Raw genomic sequence first — 11,599 nt, 5'->3', positions numbered from 1 at the left:
ATACATACATAAACATGTGTAATATACGGCAAGTATATGTAAATATAATACATATACTATTGTGCTCTCATGTATAGCTTATATATGTATATATCTTACATACTGGTTACATAATAGACACATATTCATAATGCATATACTATAATGCATATATTATGCACAACACATATATTATAATGGATATATTATGACTGGAGCCATATATCAGGACTGGAGTGATAGCACAGCGGGTTGGGCGTTTGCCTTGCACGATGTCAGCCAGGGTTCGATTCTTTCGTCCCTCTCGGAGAGCCCAGCAAGCTACCGAGAGTATCCTGCCCGCACGGCAGAGCCTGGCAAGCTACCATGGTGTATTCAATATGACAAAAATAGTAATAAGTCTCACAATAGAGACGTTACTGGTGCCTGCTCGAGCAAATCAATGACAACGGGACGACAGTGCTACAGTGCATATGCTATGGTTATATCTTTATTATTATACTATTATGTTCTCATTATATTCATTATATGCATTCATATTCCCTACTATTTAAAAGATTTAAGGAATTCCTAATGACTAATGACTTCTATTAAAGATTTTTAAATAATACTGAATCCTTAGGTATCTATAAGGTTGTTTCTGAAAGATACACATAGCACTGTGTATTGATACACCTACCCGCTGTGCTATCACTCGTAACCAAATGCTAATTCCTTACTCCATATTTTCAAACTAACATATTTCAACAATGATATTAATAATAAGAGCACTGGCTTTGGCAACACAAGCTTGTGTTTATTGAATATATACCATGAGTCTTGAATTGTTCTAAAGCAGTGTATGAGCTCTTTTAAAAGATGAAGTCATGAAATTTGCATATAAGTGGATCAACATGGAGTATCATGTTAAGTTAAATGAGTCAGAAAGAGAGGGACAGACATAGAAAGATTGCACTCACTTGTGGAATATAAAATAACATAGTGGGAGAGTAACACCCAAGGATAGTAAGGGTCAGGAGGATCAGTCCGTGGCTTGGAAGCCAGCCTCACATGTTGGGGAAAAAGGCAGCTGATATAGAGAAGGGACCACCAAGTAAGTGATGCTTGGAGGACTCGCTCAGGATGGGAGATGTGTGCCGAAAGTAGACTATGGACCGAACATGATGGCCCCTTAGTACCTGTATTGTGAACCACAACACCCAAAAGGAGAGAGAGAGTAAAAGAGAATGTGTCTGCCACAGAGGCAGGGGGGATTGGGAGGGGTGGTGGGAGGGATACTAGGATCATTGGTGGTGGAGAATGAGTACTGGTGGAGGGATGAGTACTCGATCATTGTATGACTGAAATGTAATCATGAAAGTTTGTAAATCTGTAACTGTATCTCACGGTGATTCATTTAAAATTTTTTAAAAAATATAAGAGCAGCACATGGATTACTTCACTATTATTATCCCCATTTAATAGATGAGCCAGACTGAAGTTAAGTAAAATCCTAAAACACTGAGGAGCCAGGATTTGAACTCTGAGTCAGGCTGTACAATCTCTCCTTTCACTCATTTAACAAGAACATATTCCAGGCCCTGAGAGTGTGAACTTTCTACTACAATCAAAGTAGACAGAAGAAACCCAATATGCTTACCATGTTGTCTGTGGCCTTCAGACACAGTAGTAAGTGCTGTGGGAAAAATAAAGCAAGGATGAGGAAAGGTTGGGGAGTGGTCGAAGCATGTGATGCTTTTCAAATCTGAGCGGGGTATGGGGAAGGAGAAGGAAGTGGGCCAGAGAGGAACTTTAGCTAAGTGTCCCTCGGGATACTGATGCCAGGCAGGCAGCAGAGAAATGGGCATCCTAATGGGTGGAGCTTACCAGCTCAGATCTTAGAGGCTTTCACTAGAGTTTGGAGTGAAAAGAGGTTAGCTTTGGAATATATTTTGAAAGTAGAGCTGACAGAACATGAACAGGCTGGGTTAATATCTACCAACTGGCCGGTCGGTGTCAAACAAAAAATATCAGCTCACATATTTATGAATATAAATTTCACTGTCACTGTCATCCTGTTCATCGATTTGCTCGAGTGGGCGCCAGTAACGTCTCCATTTGTCCCAGCCTTGAAATTTTAGCAGCCTCTCCTTACTTGTCCTTCCAAATGGTGCTGTATTGGAGGCTTTTTCAGAGTCAGGGGAATGAGACCCGCTATTGTTACTGTATTTGGTATATCAAATATGACACAGGGAGCTTGCCAGGCTCTGCTGTGCAGGTGGAATACTCTCAGTAGCTTTCTAGGCTCTCTGAGAGGGACAGAGAATGTATATAAGAGAATACAAGCAAGTATTTAAAACCAAACACATGTGTGCTGCTTTAGGTATATCAGTGGGCTAGACTATAAGAGGTCTCAAGACCATGAATGCGGCCACGCACTTCCGGGAGCTTTGTCTCCTAGTCTCTGGATCTTGGTCGTTGATGGGATTACATGGCGCCAGGGCAGTGTGTGGGTGCAACTGCAAAGCTACTGGAAAGTGGGGGATCTGGGTGGAGGAGGCCCAGTCCCGGTCTGAGTAGGCTTGCAGATCTCAGCCCCAGGTCCTACATACCTGGGTTCCTCTGCCGGTTCCTTCCTGTGTGAGGCTCACGCGTGAATAAAAATTTATTCAAATGTAATTGCTAGAAAGACAAAGGAAGATATTCTCCCTACCTAATTCAACATGGAACTCTGCAAAAGGCCTGCATCTGAGGCTCCCTGTTCAGCCTGGGTCATGAGAAGCTTAGTCAGACTGGGACGCAAGTGCATTGCTCTCCAACATCCCAGGAAGTCTTGGAGTTGCAAATGCACTTGCTTGGAAAACTTACTCAGACACAGGGTTTGCATGTTTGCTCTCCTACCTCTTGCTCTGAAATTTGGCGCAAGCCCTTTAGGTTTCTGAACCTATATGAGAATGCTAACCTCCCCTCTTAGAGCTGGTTCCTCCAGAGGGTGTGATCTGAAAGCTGCGAGACACCTCACAAGAATCAGCTAATAACTACAGGATCTCTGGATTATATGGAGTCTATATGGGGCTTCTTCTCAGAATTCCAGGAAGTTCTTTCTCCCTGGGGGTGTGAAAAAGAGGTCGAGGGTAAAGCTACAGAATCCTCCCCTCCAAAGCTGTGAGTTGTCGACTCTAGGCTCACTCTAGCTTCTTGTCTGTCTGTCTTTTATCTCTCCTCTGAGGCTTAGTGGTTCCTCCAGAAGGCAGGGATTTGAGGTTTCCTTTCCCTCCCCTAACCCTGGAGAAACTGTTGCAGTTTTCCAGGGGACCAGAATGCTCTCTGGAGGGAGCAAGTGGGAGTTTGGGTTTCCCATTTGGTATGGTATTCAGAGACTTGGGTAGACCAGGAAACATTTTCCAACAGCCTATGATAAATGATATAAACTCCAGATGGCACAAGCATATCTACAAAATAATTCATTAGAAGTTTTCTGTGAGAGAAGGGACTCAACCGGAAACTAACAGGCCTAGCACCCACAAGGACACACTGTAGCTTGGGTGGGAGTCGGCCTGTGCTTGAGCAGCATCAACATCCAGAGTTCCACAGATTGTCTCAGATAATACAGTTCACTTCTCATGCTTGATTGATATGGGAGTCCTGTTTTCCTTAATGCAGAGAATGCTTCTCATTAACAACAGTGAGACTGGGAACTGATCCCCATGTCTCCCTCTCTACTTATGCACCTGTCCTCTCTCCCTGCCTCTCTGTCTTTTCTCTCTCATTACCCACATACTTATCTCTATATACTTTGAGAGACAACACAGTAAACCCAACCAGGACTTCCTGTAACTTCTCTCCAAAGACTGTAATTAGTGAGTATTTTATCTCAGGAAAGTTCAACTTCCAGTTTGAGAATGGACACATACAGTATCTCTCTGGGGGTGCTGGGTGGGTTGAGGAATTGTGTTTAATAGAAGTTGTTTATTCAGAAATTTCCCTTGGAAAATTCCCTCAACTAAAATTGAACATAGCTTTTGGTGGGTTCTACCCTTGAAATTTTATAAAAGTATCCATTGGCAACTTTCCTCAAATTTTTCATTGACTGTGAAATTTTTCTGAAAGTTCCCTTTCCCCCAAAACACACAGTTTCTCTGCAGACACCCCTCAGCAACTGCATTGGAGAGGTATTCTGCAAGGTGATATCACAAGCAGGTTGAAACACCCTCCTACTTTCAACCTGCTTTTAACCCAATTCCCCATCTATTTAAAGAACTTCTGGTTTACTTGTGAATACTGCATGAGTTTTTATTTGAACCACAGATCATTTAGCTAATAATACTTTCTTCATAGTATTTTGAGCACAAGTGTACCTTTAAAGATGACTTGTAGGTATCTCTGTGTGAGTAATAAGTAAGAGTAAGCAACTTAAAGGAAAGAATTTACAGCTTTAGATCAGATATTTTAATGTCATGTGCTTATGTCACGTTTCCTGTTTGAAAACTGGAGATTAAATTTGCTCCTACTGGTTAGAAAAGTCCTACAACCTTCTATCATAGGACTTCTATCATACCTGAGATCTCAACAGATATGGGAATCATAGGGGAATTATATTTTTGCATTGAAGTAAATGTTTATATTAAGGTTTACAATTGGCAAAGAAAAGAGGATAGAGATGTTAGCTCCTAAAGCCACTGGTAATGAATAGATTAATATAGGCTGGAGTGATAACACAGTGAGTAGGGCATTTGCCTTGCACACGACCAACCCAGGTTCGATTCCTTTATCCCTCTCAGAGAGCCTGGCAATCTACCAAGAGTATCTCGCCCACATGGCAGAGCCTGGCAAGCTAACTGTGGTGTATTCAATGTACCAAAACCAGTAATAACAAGTCTCACAATGGAGACATTACTGGTGCCCGCTCAAGCAAATTGATGAGCAATGGGATGACAGTGATACAGTGATCTCTATCTAGTTGACTTCTAATACACATCATTCAACCTTATAAGCACTGTCTTGGATAGAAATCTCACACAGACATGTTCTTGTGTTACTTACAGAATGGGAAGGATCTGAGTTCTAAGTGTGAACACCTGGAGCAAGAGATCTTTCTTTCTCATTATGTAAAAAAACAAGATGAGAGAAAGAAAGAAAGAAAGAAAGAAAGAGAGAGAGAAAGAAAGAAAGAGCGAGAAAGAAAGAAAGAAAGAAAGAGAGAGAGAAAGAAAGAAAGAAAGAAAGAAAGAAAGAAAGAAAGAAAGAAAGAAAGAAAGAAAGAAAGAAAGAAATGAAGAAAAGAAGAAAGGAAGGAAGAAAGGAAGGAATGAAGGAAGAGAGAAAGAAAAAGAGAAAGAAAAGAGGAAAGCAAACAAGCAAGAAAGTAATGAAGAAAAGAAGAAGGAAGGAGAGAAGGAAGGAAGAGAGGGAAGGAAGGAAGGAAGGAAGAGAGGGAAGGAAGGAAGGAAGGAAGGAAGGAAGGGAGGAAGGAAGGAGGGAAGGAGAGAAGGAAGGAAGAGAGGGAGGGAGGGAAGGAAGGAAGGAAGCAAGGAGGGGGAGGGAGGGAGGGAGGAAGGAAGGAAGGAAGGAAGGGAGGGAGGAAGGGGGAGTGAGGGAGGGAAGGAGGGAGGGAGGAAGGAAAGAAGATTACTTTTCTGTAGTACTTTAGTTACTACAGAAACAAATGCAGACAAAGAAATAAAGAATGAAAGAGAGAGAAAGAAAGAAAGAAAGAAAGAAAGAAAGAAAGAAAGAAAGAAAGAAAGAAAGAAAGAAAGAAAGAAAGAAAGAAAGAAAGAAAGAAAGAAAGAGAGAGAGAGAGAGAAAGGAAGGAAGGAAGGAAGGAAGGAAGGAAGGAAGGAAGGAAGGAAGGAAGGAAGGAAGGAAGGAAGGAAGGAAGAAAGGAAGGAAGGAAGACAGACCTTCCTGGTGTTGATTGCATAAGCCTACATGTCCTCTCAGAATCTTAGTCATCCATCATCAAATAGCATGTAATGAGCACCTGTGTGACTCAAAATTCCACAATTCATTCTGAAAACTCAAATTTGGGGCTGCCTCTTCCTCTAACGTTGATGATCCATTTAGGGATGCTCCTGATTTGTTTGGTGTCCCTTGGTGATAGGATTCGAACCAGGACACTGTGCTTCATGCATCTTCTCTTATTCCTCTCGCCCGTCCTCAAATTCAGAATCTCTCCACCTCCACAAGACTGGTGCTTTGAAATAAACAATTTTCTAGGGCACAGGCAAAATGGGATACATTCTGAGGCTTGTAAAATGTTCAGTCTCATCTAAAGTGTCCCTAGTCATCACCTAATATTCCTTTGCATGCTTGGCAGGTAAGTGTGGGGAGGAAGCAAAAGTACCCCCTGCTGAGAACCACAGTTACCTAACTCATGGGAATTCTCAGACTCAGAACTTTGCCAGAAATGATTTGCCTGCCACTATCCATTACGAGCAGGGATTATCCATGTAATTTAATCATGTCAGCATTCTCTACCCTGTCTGCATAGTTGTTACTGAAATATATGCAATGATCACCTGAGCATAACTATTTCAAACAGCTTACCAGGAGACCTCCATTTGAGACAGGTTCGACAACCTCTAAATTACATGTTTTTAAGAAGTTTTAATACACATATTAAAAATACAAAACTATTCTATTTTCTAAAAGGGATTATCTAGTGTTGCAGAAGTGGCTCATGGATAGAACACTTGCCTTACATGTGTGAGGCCCTGGGTTTGATTCCTGGCACTGCAAACAAAAAAGCAAAATAAAAATAAAATAGCTGGGTAATTTCAGAGCAAGAAAGAAGTTTCTTTTGATGAGGGATCATAGAACATGGCCACCAAATACAGCTCCATTTGCTTTTTGTTGTGCTGTTATCATCACAAAGTAATCAGAAAACTGGATTATCTCTAGGAATTCTGGACTTTGTAACAGTTTGATTCGGAAGTGTGTCATCTCCCTTGAAACAATTTCTCCATTGCTAGAAACTCATAGAAATGCTCTTCACCAAAGTAACATTACAGAGAAATTCAAAATGAATAACATGACCAAGAGGATGTTCCCTGAACAGAGCATCTGGGACTTTCAGAGTAAAATTACCAGGACTCCCCACGGCCCAGTTAGGACAGGAGACATTCTGTCAATGCTTTTCAGCCATTGATAAGTATAATCGAACTTCTCCCTCTTTTCCTATTAGTACTTCAGTTACTACAGAAATAAAAGCAGACAAAGAAGGCCTTTAAGATCCAAGAAAATTATGTCCAGAAGGTGTCTGTGTTCTGTATTCTACAAAACCTGTGAATTCTATTTCTGTGTAGCTTGGAAAATCTGGCCAAGATACAAAGGCAGGGGTAGGAAACATTAGAGGCATTTAACATTCTATGTGGCCTTAGGAAACTTCCCTGAGATTTGTTTTCCTAGCTAAAAAATGTGCAGCAGGTCATTGACCTCAACCACTGAAAGAATTCTATGAGAGAACATGCATAGAATTGTTTTGTTGGTTCTGATATCTAATATGGTAACCCATGATTTTTGGGACCTCCATCCTGAGAACTATTAGACTAGTGGTGACTTTTGATTGGGGATCTTAAAACTGTGAGATTACGGATGAGGGCATCCAGAGAATTAATTGTCAAATGTCTGCCCTCAAGTGGGCAATTAGGAAAACTTATTTGGGCTAAAAATATCGTGATATATTTTTTATGACTGAAGTTGTAGTTGTAGTTGTAGGTTATTAGATATGAAAGATCAGGAAATGAATTTGGTGTCCTCTAAAATGCAAAGAGCAAGAGATTAATCTTCTAAATGATCTCCATGGAAATATTCCTTTTAGTTTCCAAAATTTCTCTTGTCCTCCAAGGTTTCTGAATGCCATGGTGTTTTCCTGTGCCTTGTAGCAGTGTTCTACAGCTTCACACATCGTTAGGTTTGAAAATATCAGTATTTATATAAAAATATGATATAACTACAGTTGATTCATTACCAGTGATGATTATGCATATTAAATTCATGATCATGTTAAATTCGATCACTGCTTTGTCTTTCAATCCACCAGACATCTGATATTGATACTCAGCATCCAATATTGTAGATTTTGCAAGCAAGGCTTTTGGAGGCATGGTTTCTTTCTAATAAGTTCATGGTCAAGGTTCCAAGTTATTAGCAGTAATACAGATTCTCACCAAAAGATTAAATTACAGGAGAGAGATTGTATTTGGGATGGTCAGTGCAGAGGTCAATATTTTCAAAACTTCATTTGGATGCTTTTCCAGGTAGGGTCCTACATTACTAGCAGAGGAAAGTGTGTGGATTTCATCTTACAGGTATGAAAACATAGACACCCGGATGCCACTTTTTCTGAAGAAAACAAACTTAGCCAACAGCAAACCAGAAGTGAGCACACCACTACATTATCACACTCAGTTCATATTTCTCTGGTATGTCCTCGGAGTGTTCTGTCTTGAAGTCTGTGTTGAGGTGATGGATTTCAATGAAAAATACATAGATGAGACCTCCAATGACAGCACCAACCAAAGGCCCCACGACTGGAACCCACCAGAAGTTATTTCCAGCTCTGAAATCAAACAAGAAATTACTGATGTATAACCTGGCATTCCTTTTGGCATCACTACCCAGTTATTTACTAACCAGTTTGTTTATCTCATACTCAGGCTTCCTTTGAACAACACCGCAAAACATGTATTAGAACACTCCTGGTATCTTGGAAAACATCACTCTAGACTGTGCAGTCAGTCTGATTTCAGACGCTCCATACTATTGTCCTTTTTGTACCTATCAGAGTACATGATCCAATTATTTTCTTTTTGGAAAATATGGTCTTGAAATCATAGTCAGAATCAAAAGAAATAGGTGAAAATTCAAAGGGACTACTCAGAGATTTATTTTTCCTTAATCTGAAATAATGTGTCTAAAGGATTAGGAATGAAAAGAATTCATGGCATTTTGTGAATATCATTTATCGGTGAGAGCAAGGTCAAACTAAACAACCAGAAACTGTTTATCCATAAATAAATGAATTTAAAAAGTCAAAAATGGATAGCTGAATTACCTCCTAAATAAAATTAATTTGGTGATTTATTATTTTGAGGTTGCAGCTTAAAGTTATTCTCTGATAAGACTTTAACCTAATGAGTCTTTTTTCTGGAAATCTTTAGTGTCAGTATCTTATACAAAAGAGAGTTCTAAGAGAAAGGAGGAACTTCTCTGACAATTCATCATCTCTTGAATCATTAAATAAGTCCATAGAAGTTTCATGTTGCTCACAAGCTAGTGAAAGTGTAGAAAGACAACTCTTTGAGAGAAAATCTTTTGAACATAGGGGATGATAAACACAAAATTTCTGGATGATGCTGGCAGACAGGGAACCAGAAGGAGTGCACAGCTAGAAACACCTAAAGTTTTCACAGGTCCTAGCTGGAGCAAGAATCTGTGTCTCATCTTTTTGCTGCTTTGCTTAATCACTGTCACTGTATCACTGTCATCTCGTTGCTCATCGATTTGCTTGAGCTAGCACCAGTAACGTCTCCATTTTTGAGACTTGTTGTTACTGTTTTTGGCATATCAAATATGCCATGGGTATCTTTCCAGGCTCTGCCGTGCGGGCGATATACTCTTGATAGCTTGCCAGGCTCTCCGAGAGAGGTGGAGGTATCGAACCTGGGTCGGCCAAGTGCAAGGCAAATGCCCTACCACTGTGCTATCGCTCCAGTTATTAAGCTTTAAATTCATTTTTCTTTCTTTTGTTTGTGTAAATAAAATTCCCGTTAGGAAGAAAAATAAAGGAAAGAAGCCAAAAACAAGACCCCTGTTCTAGAATTCATGAGATCTAGTTCTAACCTCAGGGTGATCTAGAATGCTCTGAGGAAAGCTTCCCATCTGAGATTCTTCCACAGCAGCCACCAGATGTCACTCTTGCTTCGTGGGAGAGAGAAAGTGCGGGGGGCGGGGGGGTCTGTTTCCTGGCTGCCCTTACCAAGCTCCCAAATCCAGAAGTTTTTGATGACAGGCACATAGACTTTCTGCTCTACTCATAGTGACTCTGATGCACTTCATTTACCCATAATTCATTTCCTTCTATCATTCTTTCATAAGTATTATTTCACAGAAGAGAATCCAAGATATCTGCCAGGACATTTTTCTTCCCACAGTGGGGCCCTTTCTTCTTTCAGTGGGGAATACATTGTTCCAAGATAGTAAGTTGTAAATGGAGATGCTAAGATGTGTTACCTGCCCATCTAGTCTTGCATCTCTAAGGGGTATCTGTATGATGGATTTAAGGATCCAAATAAATCTATAGATCCATTTGATCACTATCAAAGGGATTATCATCTTTTAGTTTGAGGGATCCCAAAAAAAGTTCTCTTAACTGTTTAAAGTGCCATCATCAGAAATTCATTCCTTTGGATAAAATAGCTAAACCCCAACAGCTTCCTTAACACCTTTGTTCCATTAAGTTACTAATTCCTGACTGAGAATTAGTCTAGAGAACCTGGATAGAAATCCTCACATTTTAAGAACGGTTAAGAATCAGGCTGAATCCATGAGCTCCTGGCCTTGTTTCAGCCTCTGATTCCACCACTTGGCATGCAAGGACAAGTGAAGACATAAAAATAAGGGGGGCTTGATTTTATTTGATAAATTGGGGCTGCACAAACCAGGATATCCAGTGAAATACTTATTTTGGAGAGACTCCTGAAAGAATGAAACATCTGCGGGACATTTTGGATGTATGCCCTCCCCCAAATTTTTCTTGGTACGTTTTATCAGTAATCCTAGGTCTTGCCTGACTAATATTTTTCTTTTCTTCCTTTCTTCCTTTCTTTCTTTCTTTCTTTCTTTCTTTCTTTCTTTCTTTCTTTCTTTCTTTCTTTCTTTCTTTCTTTCTTTCTTTCTTTCTTTCTTTCTCTCTCTCTCTCTCTCTCTCTCTCTTTCTTTCTTTCTTTCTTTCTTTCTTTCTTTCTTTCTTTCTTTCTTTCTTTCTTTCTTTCTTTCTTTCTTTCTTTTTAAAATCTTGTCTGACTAATTTCTATTCCTCCATTCTTCCCACTTTAATATATATTCTACAGAGGTACAAGAATAACTTTTGCTTATCACCTCTTCTAAATGTGTAGAACTTATGCTCTGGATCCTTTGTTGCTCTCCATAACCTATAGGGTAGGAAGGTGCAACCCTCCACCCCACACATCCCATTTTCATTATGGGATGGATAATATTACAATTAATCTTTCTTTAGTTCTTCATGCAGCTTTCCAATAAGACTAGATCACTTTACTTTCTTAAAATTTTGTCTCTGCATATAGGATTCTCTTGACCTGAAATATCCTCTATCCCTCCATTAAACATGTTTCAATACTATATAATGCCCCACTTCTGTTTCCCAAACTTAAAACTTGGAGCCCCAAACTTTATCTTAATTTCTGAAGTTAATTAATCAAGTCTCCTTTATTGGACTTGACAACTTCAGTCTTATATCAAAGCTTATGTCAATTTTCTAAAGCAAAAAAATTGAAAAAGCACCAACAATATAAAGCAGTGAAGAACAGCATCTTGTTCTTAACCTTTAGCAGAGGGTCTTGGATGCATCTGGTAGCCTTATAGATAACAAATGAGTATTTACAGGGCAAATGCTTTT

General features: G+C 39.8%; 1 protein-coding gene across 1 annotated transcript in view; it reads right to left on the bottom strand.

Annotated features, from left to right (window-relative positions):
- Window positions 1-8,050: 8,050 nt before the first annotated feature.
- AQP9 (aquaporin 9) overlaps window positions 8,051-11,599 on the bottom strand; it is a 71,276-nt gene continuing 67,727 nt past the window's right edge. Inside the window, exon 6 of the mRNA XM_004602619.2 lies at window positions 8,051-8,521. Coding sequence (XP_004602676.1) covers window positions 8,353-8,521 — 169 coding nt within the window. The 3' untranslated portion in view covers window positions 8,051-8,352. The remainder of the gene's footprint in view (window positions 8,522-11,599) is intronic.

Source organism: Sorex araneus, chromosome 10 (assembly GCF_027595985.1).
Source record: "Sorex araneus isolate mSorAra2 chromosome 10, mSorAra2.pri, whole genome shotgun sequence".
Taxonomy (NCBI): domain Eukaryota; kingdom Metazoa; phylum Chordata; class Mammalia; order Eulipotyphla; family Soricidae; genus Sorex; species Sorex araneus.
Note: the sequence above shows the minus strand (reverse complement) of the source record. Positions and strands in the feature narration are given on the sequence as shown.